Raw genomic sequence first — 15,629 nt, forward strand, 5'->3', positions numbered from 1 at the left:
TTTTACTTTACTGTATTTATGTATATTATTGTACTGTATAGTGTATTTATTGTATTATATTTATACTCTAGTTTGTATGGGTATTAAAGCCCTGTAAATTCCATTGTTATGGATGAAATGAACTTGACTTGACATGCCATGAACCAGCAGGGATTGATGTACCTCCATCTTTACCGATTCCCACTTCTTCCTTGGTAGTAAGTGTGTTTGCAGACCACACATTTTTCAATATCAGGAAATGTATTAGTTAGTAATGCTTTCACATAGTGATTTGGTGACACCTGTGGTAACTGGTGTCAATGCTGAGAACTTCATAATACTATGGTCCCTATCTCTTGCATACGGGGCAGCGCAGAGCCCGACGCAAGTGTGTTTTGCTGACGCAGTTGTCAGTTTCCCGTCCATGGGCGTGCTGGTCTTACAGGGAGGTGTGTTCAGGTGCATTCTCGACGTATTGCCATCTTTGGGCAGTGGGAAGTGATTGCGCCCTTGACCAACAAAAACCTGGTCTAAAATCAATAACGCAGCATTTCATTTTATTTATGTTATTTTGACAGCACATTAGTAAAAATGTGCCTAGGCTCATGCACAGCGTTTTCACACCATGCTTGTTACACGCACAAGGACGTGCTGCCGCACACAAACATGCAAAAGGTTAAACATAAAAATATTACAATGTGAAATAGTATTAATGTGTATATCTAGGTACATATACAGTACATGGATTACCTATTGGGACAGAGGATTGAGATACGATGGAAATACTCTCCCTTTTCTGACATTAAACTAGCAAAAGTGGATTCATTCGCCCTAGATGCACCTGCACCAGGCGCGTCACACCGTGCCCTCAGATCGTTGAAATAGGGACCTAGAAGTCCCAGTGTTCCATTTGAAATGACATGTTTATCGATCATTTGGAGCAGGAAACACCCCTCGAGCAGCTAATCTATCAGAACTACAACAGAAAGAAGTGAGCAACTCATGCAACCTGCGTTATTTATACTTTAAATCACTGTAGCTATACGTGGACTTGATTATGCTTCCTTTTCAAAATGACTGGATGCTCTATTCTCTGGATTACTGAAATGGTGGACTCCTTCAGGGACAATGCTAACTACTGCAAAGAGAGGTAACCAATGGCTATAGCTAAACAAATACTAATCGTAGTATCTAAAATTGTGTTTAACATCTTGAAAATTGGAAGGATTATTATAACTTTAAGGACAGTGCTGATCCTTGATATCTTAGATCTTGCTGTCATGCATTTGGTCCATTAACCCTTGTGGTGTTCGGGTCTGAGGGACCTGTTTTCAATGTTTGCTAAAAGAAAAAAAATGCTTATATGCTTATATCTGCTTACTCAAACTCATTGGCCTTGACTCATTTTCTGTAAAGAACATACAAAATAACTTATTTTCAGTGATGGCACACGGTACACCCCCCCTACACATAATTATATATGAGGTGTTCAGGTCTACTGTATATTTAAATGTAGGTGCTATGAAACTATGTTGTATTTCTGCATCTGCTTCTTCCACACAAAGATCCAGAATTGTTAAAATTCAAGCACTTACACCTGTATTACGTTCTAAGAAATAAGCACCAATAATGATCAAAAATCTTGTTTCTATTTTTTTTTTTTTACCTTTTAATAATTGAATATCCTTCTTTTCTCACAAAAAAATGAAATTGATCATAAATGTGATCTCACAGCGGGAAATGGCAAATATAAACCATAAATAATGTATACAATATCTTTGATAACTGAGCTACAGTAAACACCTGTTATTTTTACATAAAAAATGGAAAAATGTTCACCTGCAGAAAGAAAATAGCACTTGAGCTATGGATAACACTTGCCATTTATTTTTGTCTGCCATCTGTTACGCCGTCTGCATGCAGTTTGCATTCATCAGTCCATTTCATATTTGCATAATTATTTGAAAATGTGGTGTGCAACATTTCAATAAAAAAATGGCTTGTATTTAGCTTTTCTGATTGAACCCCTTTTTCAGCACAGGCATTGGAAGGCTAAAACCATGGGCATGGTTGTGAAATCAATAGTTAGATCAATTTTAAAATAAATATATTTGCTGCCCTCTGCCTCACTTCAGCAGTAGTTTAAATCAGACCAGGTTTGATTAAAGGAGTTATGCGTTCTCACTAAATCTGAGGGGACATTAGTTCTTACACCTTCATTAAATCTAAAATGTAGTCATGCTGCAGTTCAGTGCACTCATATGGTTCCTTTCCAGCACCCGATGTGAGCCAGTGTCATGTGTTCTTTAGAGAAATCTATAGTGAGATATCCCATTTCTCATTTAGCTCAAAATGAAAATCAGCTCTCTTGGATTATTTCAATTGAGAAGTTGTCAAAGCAACTCTTTAACGTTCAATCGTTCAAAGTAGCAGCCTTGATGGGAATTCCAGACAACATTACATATTATTCTCCACATTTTTATTTACGCTTGGAGCAGGATTTTGGACAAAAGTTTGGTCATTTTTTTTAAATGTCGATCTGGTTGCGACTGCCTTTACACATAGTTTTCAGATGTCAAATCTAACAGTTCAACAAAAACTGAGAGCAAGAGAGAGAGAGAGAGAGAGGAGGGGGGGGGGGGGGGGGGGGGGGGGGTTCAAACCCTGGCTCCCTTCTCACCTTGAGGAGGTCGGATTATTAACAATGATAATAATGATTACTCAAAATGAACAAATAATCATTGAAGATAGAATACTCAGTAGTATAGTAAATAGTAAACTCATGTGTTTGCATCAACATTGCTTATTCACACTTTATATGTTGTGGGCAAAATGATAAAAGATCACACTGTATATAATGATAATGTCATTTGAATGAACATTGATCACTCCCTCCTTTGACCCTTAAACGGACAACAGTCATTCTCAAAGTACTCAACTTTCAACTGTGAAACTGAGTTTTCACAGTTTTAAAAAATCATTAGAGGGATTAGAGATTTGATCCACAATAAATGTGCACGTGTTAACAACGGTGCAAAGTCCAAATGTGTGCAATTTCAACCAGAGGCCCAGTCGTGAAATGCAGACATTATGCACACCATATGAACATGAAACGTAAAAATTGAAAGCCAAAACGGCCAGTCTGAATGACTGGTTTGACAGCCTAAATAAATAAAACAATGGGTGAGACAAGTGGTTATAGCAGTTTACTAGAAAATAGAAATTAAAGATTCCCATCATTCTTGGCCTTGAATGAAGTTCCTGAAAAAGTAGCAGAGCATTGTCTCTCTGCCAAACTGAACTGGTGCTTTGTTAATCCTCGTCTGAACGGCAGCTAAAGGGTATTAGAAAGTAAATAATGAGAGATGCTTCTGTAATGCATTGGGTTTTAAATAATATCAGGATGATTACATTTTACAATTCTAAGCGGTTCTCTCGTGGGGGAGGGGGGGGACTGATTGTCCATCAGTCTCTTGGATTTAGATTTTATATTCAAAAAGAAGCTAAAGGGAGATAAGGCTCCTGATGCGGTGTATGTATAATCGGTGGGCAGTTACAATACCTTTGCTTTTCAGCCTTAAATCCATTCGGTCGCAATCCACTACTCTGGCAGGCCACCTTCTCATTGGGTGTGAATATGTAATACAGCCTTGTCATATGTCATAGTAAATGGCTACATGCACAGGCTTATCGATAACCTTCTAAAATATATACTTCACTCTAGTGCAGCAATTTCAGTCAGAGTGGCACTTATCTTAAGGTGTTGGTCTTAGTTATGCTGTAGCTGAAGTATTTGGAGTTAGGACTTTTGGATCTGAGTTTACCTATGGATTCTTAAAGGTTAAACCAGGCATGTTGCAGGTTGGCACCTTAACACCTAAGTCACAAGAGTGCCTGAACAACAGTTTTTTAACAAACTTGAAAAATATAAAAGAGGTATTCTGGTTCCATAAGTCAAGAATTTATTTACATTTTTTGTAAGATTGAATCGGTAATTTCTTCACAACCCATTTTTGCTTGTGTATTTCAGCGTGTTTACAGAGCACGGTGAGAACACCAAGCATGATGTGTAGTGTTCCCCTGTTGTAGCATAATTACACCATCCTAAATTGCACACCTGTCAACAACAGGCCACAGGGCAACGGAGAGAAAGAAACAAATATTTTGTTCATTAATTCATCGCGGGCAGGCAGGCAGGCAGGCAGGCAGGCAGGCAGGCAGGCAGGCGGGCAGGCAGGCGGGCAGGCAGGCAGGCAGGCCTCCCCCCACGACTGTAATACATATTTGAGAGGACTGCATCATGACAAGGCTCTTATTATTGGAATCACACACTGTGTGACTGAGTGTCCCTCTGAGGTTCCTGAGTGTGGTGGACCTCATAGGGCTGCTGAGCCCAGGCACTGAGTAAATCACGAGTTCTTATAAACAGCGTGGTAAAGCTTGTATTTCTTTTGACCGGCCACCCCTTTGGTAGCACTTAATCACGCCGCCTGATAAATTACAAACCCTTAAGACAACCCCCTCATGTCTAGAGCCATGAGCTCCTAACCCAGAAGAACTTCACATGACCACCTGGAGCAAGGAGGGCTAGATCTACGTACATTTGTAGTACAATGTGCATACAAAGCAGTGTTATCAGCGGCGCGGCCAACCTACAGAAAGCCCACGCCGCGATACTTCAGTTCACGTCAAACATCCAGTTCATCGGGTAATCAGCGCCTTTCTCCGCCCACTATACCGTAAACTGCGCTGTAGCAAAGCGGTACTGGTGCTATGATACGGCTGAGTGCAGACTGAGATATTGCACTGCTGATGCTATGACTGTTTAAAAGGACCCTGATGTAAATATTTGTAATGTAGCAAGTATTTTAACAACTGCTGGAATGGAATATGAACGCAGAGTCTGAGATTCAGTGTCATCTTTGGCTTCTTCCTGTAACTGTAATATTGCATGGCTGCTTGATCTGTAACACTTAATGATTTTGTGTCCACTCCACTAAAAAAGTGTGATCCTTGTAGCAAAAATCTGTTTAGCTTGGCCTATCTTTGTGTTGTTCGGATTACTGCTGCCATTTCCCCAGGAGGCATGTATACGAGGAAACCCACTTGCGGCTTCTTTTAAGAAGCAGAGTTTTCCCCCGCAGTATTGAGGCACGCTCTTACTGGCAGTCTTTGTAAATACCGCAGAATATATAATTAGGTGCACTTCATGCGTATCCTCCCACTTTCCCCATGACTTTCCCACAAACACATATTGAAAAGTCAACTTGTCTCTTCTCGCTCACGTTGCAGGCAATATGAGATTTTACCCAAGTGAGCCCTGTCACTACCCGATGTGAGTCAAGTGAAGATGTTGCGCATGCGTAACTTTGCGACAAGCAGCCTAGAATATGCTAACAGGAGACTTCTCTAATGTCAATACAGACCAAATGGACCTACATAATGAAGTTTGTACACTGCTGGCTACAAGTTAGCAATCAAACACAACAAAGGCTGTCACTTGAATGGCGTCTTGAGCTAACGTTAGCAATCAAACAATCATAGATAGCCGAAAAGTTTTTGAAATGATCTTATTGTTTGTAATGAAAAAAGTTTATTATTTCATGGATTTCACAAATTTCAGTATTACAAGTTCAAATCTGAGCATGTGCAACACACATCTGCACTCAGCTCACATCGGACAGACACGCCCTGTTTGTAAATAGCCCGGATCGGTTAAGTCAGTCTTCGTGAACAATTAACACCTGGAAAGAGGCGCAAACGGCTTGATTAATGTGTCCCAGAGTGTGTATGATGAACTGATGCAGCATTTGGATGCAAAGGGTGCGACTGAAAATATTGTCTTGGCTGGAACTGCCTCGCCACAGACAGGGAGGCCACATGACCTGCAGATGACCTGCAGATGACCTGCAGATGACCTGCAGATGACTCTTATGCTAAACCAACATGCACCATGTTTTCTCAAAATATAATTAAATGACAGGGGACTATTAAGAAGGCCCAGATCCTAATGAAATGGCGTGATTCCTCATTGACATAGGACACTGTTGCAATCAGAAGATGACATCATTCATAGTTTGTTTGTAATTTCTAAATGAATTTGTATTATCTATCAGGATTATGAATGTGCTGAAAGTGTAATTTTGTGCCGTATTGCATCTTTAATAGCACTCGCTCATTAACTTTGCTTATGCATTCAGCCAAGTAATTGAATTCCCCTTGGTTGATAAGTAGTTTTTGTCTGCAACCACAACTCTCTCTATACTGCAACCGTTGCGTAGCTGGTTTTTGCTTCATAAAATGGTTGAAGAGACAATATTAATATCTGTGGGTGCTTTAATCTGATTTGATGTGCTCTGGAATTAGTGTTTGTGGTGTGTATTTTTTGCTCTCTCATACTTTTAGACGAGCAAGCTGCATTGCTCAGATCCAAAACATGCCTTTTTTCCTCCAGTATGCAACCTTACAATTGTCAAGTTGGACTCACTGACTATGGAAGAGGAAATCATATATCACGTTTTCCCCCATAAAGGCCTGTGGCATTTAATTTCAGATATCAGCTCCCACAACATCAATCTGCATTCAAAGCATATCAGAGAAACATACATTAAAAAAACGTGACTGTTTAATTTGCTATACCCACAAGGACAATAAGACATTTTTATTCCAAACCGTCCTCACTAAGAAAATGACCGTACACAGGTTAATAGAGCAATCGGCTCACATCAACCCATGTTTACGTTTGCTGTTAGGCAGCAACCTCTCGTAAGTAAAACAGTCACATATGTCATTTTGGGACTCATTGGTAATCTGCCTATTCTGTCATTTAGGTATGAAGATGTGTTGTTAATTATAATTGTTAAATTTGAAGGGAGACAGACAAATATTGGTGACAGGGTTCTTTTACTAAAATCCCCAAAATGACAGTGCTTTTACATGTGCTCCAGACAGATCCACTGTGTCTTTTTGCAATCTGTGCACAAAGTCTATTTTTTTTTTCATAAGTAAATCGTGAACAGGGATAATCTCCCTCATGCTTAGGTTTGAATTTCTGAAGACATTAGCGTGTCACAAATCAAAAGGAAATCAAATGCTACATCCTTTGAGATACCTTGTACACAGTGTGGTGGTTCAGTTCAAAGATGCATTCAATTGCTCATGTTAACTGCCATGCCATCTTTATAACCCGTCTCCCACACAGGAGTTAAGGTACAGCACAAGACATCCACTTGACATCAGGACACAAGTAAAAAGGCACGATAGATCTCCAGGGGGACGGAGAGCAGAGGGTAAAAAAAAAAGTGGACCGGGGCATATTTCCTGTGTTGTAGAGGCAATTTTGCAACAAAGAAATGAGACAAGCCCTCCTCTTGGTTATGCTGTCATGGCAGAGTGGTGAAACCATCCATTAGTTCTTCATTACCTGTCAGCCGGGTGCCACATGTTGACAGGATTTACGCCCCACAAGACATATCTGAGTACAGCTAGCAGCACCGGCATGCATAGTCATTAAGACTCTCAGGTATAGGGGAGATAGGGAACGAAAGGCAACGCACACACACACATGCTCATTAAAAGTCAGATAGGAAAAGAAAATTCTGTTAACTTTAAATCAAACAGCTTCGCAGTAAATCCAAGGCCTGTGAGTCTGACCTGTAACTTCTGGTTTGCTGAGCTTCTTGTTGACTTAAATTCATGGCCGACATGAATTTGAGGAAAAAGAAGATACCGGTGGGATCACACTCCCATGAGACGGCTTTGCAGAGGGATTGGTGGCCTGTTTTCTTTCGGTCTCCTGCAAGCATTTGAAGGTTTCATGATGAATGGCCTTCCGGTACATCCAGACAGGTTTGCATGTAGCTTCCTGTAGAGCACATGCAGCCCTGTCTGCACGCCTGCACTGACTCCAGCTGGCCTCATTATTTCCCTGCTTCACTGACTTCCTCTGATTCTTTAACTTCTCTCTCCATCTTCCCTGGTAGCGTAAGCCAACCAAATAGCTAGCATCTCTGGATGATGTATGTTTTCATTCTCCAAACAGCCAAAGGGCTGTGCAGATATTGTCAGTAAGCTCTGAGGCACAAGACAGAGGAAGGCTGCCTCTGCAGAGATTAAGCTATAGTGTTTGCTTAAGGCCATGAAAGCAGAATGACATTATGCAGAATGTAGGCTGCATGATACTCGTGTGATGACCTTTTTTGCCTCTGCATTGCATCATAAAGAGAATGAAGATTTATCGATCAGCTCAGCAGGGGTCTGTGTTCACAACTTTTAACAGAAACAGAAGCTTCACAGCAAGGTTTTGCTTGCTCAGTCTCTTTTGGAGTTTATTATACTTGTTTTGTCCTTTAGGATGTCTATTTTGTGTGTGTCTGTGTGTGTGTGTGTCCCTACCATTTGTAGGCAAGCCCCCACACATTTTACACCCACCCACTAATCCCCACCATCAATCAGGAAACATGGCTATAAGGGCAGCATGTTATTAAAACTAATTGAAAACCGTTTCACCCCTCAAAGCAAATTCATTTCCAACACTCCCACCCAGTTACAGTAATTTTACTTTTAATACAAAGCAAATACCACGACACTGCACTCTTGCTTATTGACATAAAACACTCAGACTGTGCACAACAGAATCCCTGTTTTTAAAAGAGTGGTCTGTAGCGCCGTTGTTCATTCAAATTATCCATCCAAAAACCTTTGCACCATTGTAATAAGCTGACCTGATTTATGTAGTTATCCTTTAAATTTAACAAGCAAGCTGAGGATGCCCTGGTGGCCTAGGTGTTGTGGTGCCATATGTGAGCCGCATCGTACTTAGTTCTGCTTCACCTCTTTATTGTTCTCTCTGAAATAGAAGAATAAAAAAACAACAACCAATTCCTTTGCGCCTTTGATTTCACATCACAGTTGACCAAGAGAAGCCTGAAAATTCACGAGTAAAGGGGAGTCATGAGCCCGCTGCGAGTCAGGATTACAATGTTTTTTTAGAGCAATAACACCAGCCCAGGAAAAACGAACAACTTTAACCTCTAACAACCTATGAACATACACGTTCCATCAAAACAAGTTCCTATCAAGGTTATTTTGCAGCGGCACCGCGGCTCTGCCCGGCGTTTAGTAGCGCCCGAAACGATTGTGATTGGTTTAAAGAAAAGCCGATAAACAAGAGCATGTTTTTCCTCCCATCCCAGAATGCTGTGTGGACTCCCCAGACCATCCTTTGCAGCGCTGTGGAGGAAGGTCTGGCATTGGGTACACCACAACCACAAAAACACATGCAGGGATTCAGAGTTAAACCCCCTGATGAAGGATTATAGCAACAAGATGTCAGATTACTCAATGAAAATCAGGGAAAAGAATTTCCTTTAAGATTGCCATCTTAAATTGGATGATTGGACTTTCAACATCTCTAATTGAAATATTCAACTTTATATTGATTTCAATTTCTTTGACACAATAGTACATTGTTTGCCTTGAATTCTTTCATTTATTTCTCATGTCCCACCCTCATGGATCATCCTTTAAACAGGATGATGTGTGAAAGATGCAGCTTAATGGCTCCTATAGAAACCATGGCCTCAATCTGGGATTTTTTTTCATTACAAGCACCGTGGAAAATAAATCTCTATTCTTAGTCCTGCCTTTGTTGTGGGGCAAAATACGCTTTATATGTGCAGTATGTTTGTCCAAATGTGGTCATAAAAAACCACTGACATTTTTAAAATGTAATATAGTGAAATTTCCTGCTGTGGATCAGAACCCCCTAAACAGCATGCAGATGGATGAGTGTCTGTTCTCTTTTGCTGAAGGCATTTCAGATCCATGTGAGGAATGTTGCGTGGAGCGTGAAATAGTTTCATAAAGCTTTAGGGAGGAGGTGTGTTTGATTCATATCTATTTCACATTTGAAAGCAAAGTGTACTTTCAACCGTAGCTCTTTTTCATGCCATCTGTTGTTTAGATGCCAAAATGCAGGAATCTGCATATCTCAAAACTAATGAGAAACTAATGGGCCATCCCAAAAAGTCCATGAATACGAGCTGTGACATTACGTGGAAGGAAATGATCCTGCATGCGGTGACTCGTTTGTTTTGTTTCCCATTAGACAAATGGCCTTTGTCTTTTTTAATGAATGCAGATTCTTTCTCCTCCCACTCGAGTTAAAAAACACCTCTACCTGTACACAGATAAAGGAAAACATTTTCTTTCATCGTTTACAGTGAAATGTGCTTCAACCCCAGTCGGGCTATTACCAGACCAAGCCGAGCTCAATAAATTTGAGATTGAGCACTGGTCTGGGGAGTCTGCTCTGCATTTTCTCTGCACAAGAGGCGTGATCAACGGCCATAGTTCAAATGACTCAGTACGCAATTGGATAATCCTTCAACCAATCAGACCAACGATGCGGGTGACTGATTGGTTGACAGTGGCATCAAGAGGTTGCTGCGCTTCGGTGGCTTCCGGTGGCCGGTATGTTGAATGTAAACAAGAACCTGCTTGGTCGCTTCTCCGTAGTCATCATGTTAAACCCGCCAATACCGCGCCAGCTAGATAAGCCAGTTTCAAATTGTGAAATGAAGCAAGAGAATTAAACGTGTAGGTTTCCAGACCGAGCTGTAGGGCGAAATCAAATTTCCGGCAGAGTGGGCGGGGTTTACCCGGTCTACCTCAACCCACCTGCATGACATGGATGCACTAACAGATAATTGTGACTGGCCGAAAGGATGCTGCAAATATATGACGTGTTAGGGATGGAGGGAAGAATGAAAACTGCTAAAATACGTGAATGTCTTGTCTGAAGTGGCAGTTAAACTTAAATAGTTTACTGTGAATGAAAATAAGTATAGTATTTATGTAGTACTTTACAAAGTATCTGCAATGTAAAAGGATTAAAAGTATGTCATGCATGAGTTAATGCAGGAACAATGCTTTAGTTAATGCATCAATTAAGGTTTTCGCAGTTTACATATATTCTTTAAAACATTGAATAGTTGTTAGCATTGTTAACTTAACATTACTTCTTCATAACTTTATCATGTTTGTGGCCTTTAAAAAGTGCTGACCTGGTCCATCTTTAACATTGATAAATAAGTGGCATACAATTAAATGCATTAAGAATTAGAGGAGTCAGTTGGCAACATGATACTGAGGTCACTACATTGACACAAAATACAGTATTCTGCAGATGCTTTGTCATTGTTGCTTTACTCAAAACAACAGAAATGCCTGAGAACAATGTCCACCCAAGTAGGATATTTATGAATTTTACTTTTTACTAACTGTCTGAGCACAAGAAATGTCTTGACATTTCTAGTTTATTAATCATATGTTATTTATCAATGTTAAAGATTACAACAATACAAGTTTAACTACTGATTTACCTATGAAGAAGACGTGATCATTAATAAATCAGAAATCATGATGACTAATATACCTTAAATCAATGCATTAAGACGTAAATGAGATACTATTATTCATGGCACATTACTAACAGTTTATGAAGTACCACATTAATGAATGCATGCTTTTTCATGCATGAATTCGTGATGATTCATGTACCATTATTATAAAGGGTTAGCTAAGCACAAAGACTGGAAGCACATTGAAACAGTCAGCGTGGCTCTGTTCCACGGTAACAAAATCACCTACCAGAACCTCTAAAGCTCACAAATTAACACATTACATTAGTAATGTATTGTATTAATGTAATGTAAGTATTAGAGTGTACAAACAAAACGTTGTGTCTATATTGTTTTTTTATGGTTGAGTACAGTATGTGCAAGGTGTATTTTGCCACAACTTGGCATTTTAATACTTTTGTATGGACTAAACAAACTAGTGAGCTTTAGATGGAATTATAGGCAGATGTTGTCTGTCTTCCCGTTTTCAGTCTTTGTGCTAAGCCTAAAATTAAATATAAACACGAGTGAGGTATCATTCTTATAATCAACTCTTTGAAAGAAAGCAAATACGCTCATTCCCCAAAATATCAAACTACGTCTTTAACACAGGACCCGCCTGTTTGTTTACTGCTAAGTCACCACACATGACGTAACATTTGCATGTGTACAGGGCACAAAATGGGTGTGTGGGTTTGGAACTGAGTTGGTGTTCTCTGTGCAGACGGACTGCTCCAGCGACAGCGAGAGCGAGGACAACTTCATAGTCGTCCCACCACGAGACCACCTGGGCCTGGCCATCTTCTCCATGCTCTGCTGTTTCTGGCCTCTGGGGATCGCAGCATTTTACTTTTCACAAGGGGTGAGGACACACACACACACACACACACACACACACACACCAACACCAACACTTGCAATACAGTCACCACCAAAGTTGTTGTCTGTCATGCTGCTGAATGATTCATGATCTGTTTGTTCGTCTAACATAAAACAGGTGCATCGTCCCATACACACACCTTCCTGAATTTGAGACACGCGAGCACACAAACAGACATGCGCATATACCCAGCTCTATGCATGACTCATCACACATCAAAAGGACAGGACTCTCTTACTGCCAACGCAAGGCCACTTTTTACCGGGCAACCCATCAATGACTCAAGGCAAATCTGTAATGGCTGCTTGATGCTCTGGTAACAGGCTGAAAGCCACTTTTAGGAAGATTATATATTTCTCACTTCCAAGGCTCTATCTGCAAACTCCCCCCCAAAAAAGGAGGTGAGCAAAATACTGAGATGAGACGGCCTTTGGAGTAGTGTCATTTTCAAGAGGACTGAAGATGAACCCAATTACAGGTGCGCTTTATTACATTAAACGGCCTTGTTGGAGTTGTAGTTTGGAAAGCAGTATGTGTGGGAAGAAACGCATGAAAACACACTAAAAACACAGTTTTTAGAATTTTATTTTTCATCTATCACTATCCTGTTTTTTAAATGTAAAGGAATGTCAAGGAATTAAACCAAAACAGTCTATTTAAGGATCAGAGCTTGGGTGTATAATATCCTTAATGGGTAATAGATAAAACAATATTGCCTTGCCAGAGATCTGTGATGGAAAGATAAAGCCACAATAATATGAACTGTAGAGATAGGCCGAGAGAGAGCGAGAGAGCTTATACCTGGCGCCCCTTGGGGGGGGGGGTATAGGTTGTTGGCAAAGGACCTCCAGAGAACTTGGTGAACTGTAGAACCAGCAGTTATTTCCAAAGAGTACAAGCCTGTGTGATTATCGAGTGTGATCTAGGGATGAGCGAGTACAGCATTATCTGTATCTGTATCTGTTTACCACATGAATGAGCTGTTCCGGAATCAGTACTGCGACCTGGGCGGGGGCTAGACCGGAAGTGGTCAGATTTAACCGGAAGTGGGTCGGGTTCTCTTGAAATGTGCGGGGCTGGCTTAACGGTATGTTATTTAAGCATGCAATTGATATGAGTTGATCAAAAATTATATTTATTGTGATTTGAAAACTATTTACATGACAGCATCAAGCTTCAGATCAATGGTGTTGTCATGGTAACAAACAAACTGTATACAGAACGTTTTGCAACAATGAATACAACACATGCGGTTGCAATTGAAGTAAAATGTAATGAACAAGAGTTTTCATACTCAAATAACTTTCTTTTTTAACTTTTTATGTCAGTGTGTTTTTTGTTTTGGTTTTTTTTATTTTTTTATTTCTTTTATTCCACACAAGGTATATTGTGTGTGTGTGTGTGTGTGTGTATGTGTGTGTGTGTGAGTAAGAGAGAGACACAGAGAGAGGGGCGGGGGGCAGCTGACAGTAAAAAAAAAAAAAATGTCAGAGTCCCAAATGGCAGAGACGCAACGAGAGTTGCATTTACACCAAGCAGCATGTCTGAAACCCACGTTCACCAGAAATCTACTGGTTACTATGTAAGGACTACAAACCCCACGTTCACCAGAAATTACTGGTTACCATGTAAGGACTACAAACCAAAGTTAAAAACAAACCTGAAGCTGAAGAAACCCTAAACGTTAACGGAACAGATCCGCAGACCCAATTGACTGACGGAGCGGGGGGGAGCGAGCGAGCGAGCGAGAGAGAGCAAGAGCGCGTATTTCTCCATGTTCTGTGTGTGTGTGATTGATCCAAGAGGGTTTGTAGGCGGGGGGGGTGCTGTGACTATCACAGAACGCTGCGCGGCCAGTTGAGGAGTTTTATTCAATCCGAGCACGGATATTGACTCATATTACTCGTATAATACTTGTACTCGGCAAAAGTGCTTTATCCGTACCGGATACTCGTTTCAGCCGGATACTCGGATCACCCCTAGTGTGAGCTGTCACAGTATGACCAGGCAACACTGTCCATTATGCAGTAGCTTAGCTGTTGTCATTGGCAAACTGCACATAATTGTCATCTAATGGATTCCAACTGGACTTCCTCCCTCTTTTCATTTCTGTAGGAAACAACCCCAATGGTGACGTGTCATTCAAACGAAGAGCCGAGGGATCGCTCCTTGTCTTACTGCTAATCAATTCTGTCTCTTTCGACATTCAACATGAAAGGCCAAATACATTAAATGGCACAGACACACACAGCGTGTGTTTAAAAGCACATGTAAACACACACACACACACTAGAGACAGACACGCCTCAGTCAATCAAAAGCTTGAGCATTCAGCCTACTTATCTGCGGGGGCGAGTAGTCCGAGGCAGATGAAGGCAGTCAGTGAATTATCTGGTCAGGGGCTAATTTGATTCTTCTTGGGTAATTATGGAGAAGTGATCGCTGTGGTTAAGAATGGATGGCTTTTCTGCCAATCGCTCTCCTTTAAAAGGTGCAATCTAGAAGAGCTGTCAGGAAAAGATATGGTGGGAGTCTGGGATTGTTTCATTTTATAGCTCAATAACCCACTTCACTGGTCTTCATTTCAGTCAGTTGATCACGGAGCCCCCCCCCCTAACTAAATTAATTAATTCTGTATAAGTGTAAGGATATTCTCAGCTTTGTCAGAACACAACCTGGGATTTAATATTCTCTTTTTCTGCACCATCTGTATTGAGAGAAGAGTGTAAGGATCTGGACTGACCAACAAAGCCAGACTGCAATATCTAGATTTTTTTAACGTCATTTGTAAAGTCTGTGACAATAATATTTGGGGTACAAATCTGCTTAAAATGACAGAATTAAGGTATAATTCACAGTTTGGTTAATATGGCCAATATAGCCTTAAAACGTCACTAGCCGGGTTTTAACGCACAGAATTTTAATGCATATTTTGAGGTATTGCATGAGATAAGCTGGATGGGGGCACCTGGATAGCTCAGTTGGTAATTCAGGCACACACGTGTGGAGGTTTGCTCCTTGACGCAGCTGGCCCCGGTTCGACTCCGCCCTGTAGCCCTTTGCTGCATGTCATTCCTCCTCTCTCACCCCTTTCATGTCTTCACCTGTCCTGTCAAATAAAGGCTTGAAATGCCCCCCGAAAAAGAAAAGCTGGATGGTAAAAACAGCATTTGATAAAACTTCCTTGATTGTGCAAAAACATTTTTACGACAGTTTTACCTGGTGGTCTTTGTCAAAAAAAAGAGTTGAGGAGCTGTCTTTATCTCCAGACAGCATGAAACTAGCTAACCAACATGAAAAAAAAACTTGCACGACTGAACCAAATTCCTAAAGACCTCTATCCATTTTTATCTCGTAGATGGGCAAGT

At 40.7% G+C, this 15,629-nt stretch overlaps 1 protein-coding gene across 2 annotated transcripts in view; it reads left to right on the top strand.

Annotated features, from left to right (window-relative positions):
- The window catches only part of syndig1l (synapse differentiation inducing 1-like), a 42,959-nt gene that overhangs the window by 17,259 nt on the left and 10,071 nt on the right, over positions 1-15,629 (top strand). For both annotated transcript variants that reach the window (XM_032543379.1, XM_032543380.1), the window contains exon 3: positions 12,106-12,243. In XM_032543379.1, coding sequence (XP_032399270.1) covers positions 12,106-12,243 — 138 coding nt within the window. The remainder of the gene's footprint in view (positions 1-12,105; positions 12,244-15,629) is intronic.

This window comes from Etheostoma spectabile, chromosome 18 (genome assembly GCF_008692095.1).
Source record: "Etheostoma spectabile isolate EspeVRDwgs_2016 chromosome 18, UIUC_Espe_1.0, whole genome shotgun sequence".
NCBI lineage: Eukaryota > Metazoa > Chordata > Actinopteri > Perciformes > Percidae > Etheostoma > Etheostoma spectabile.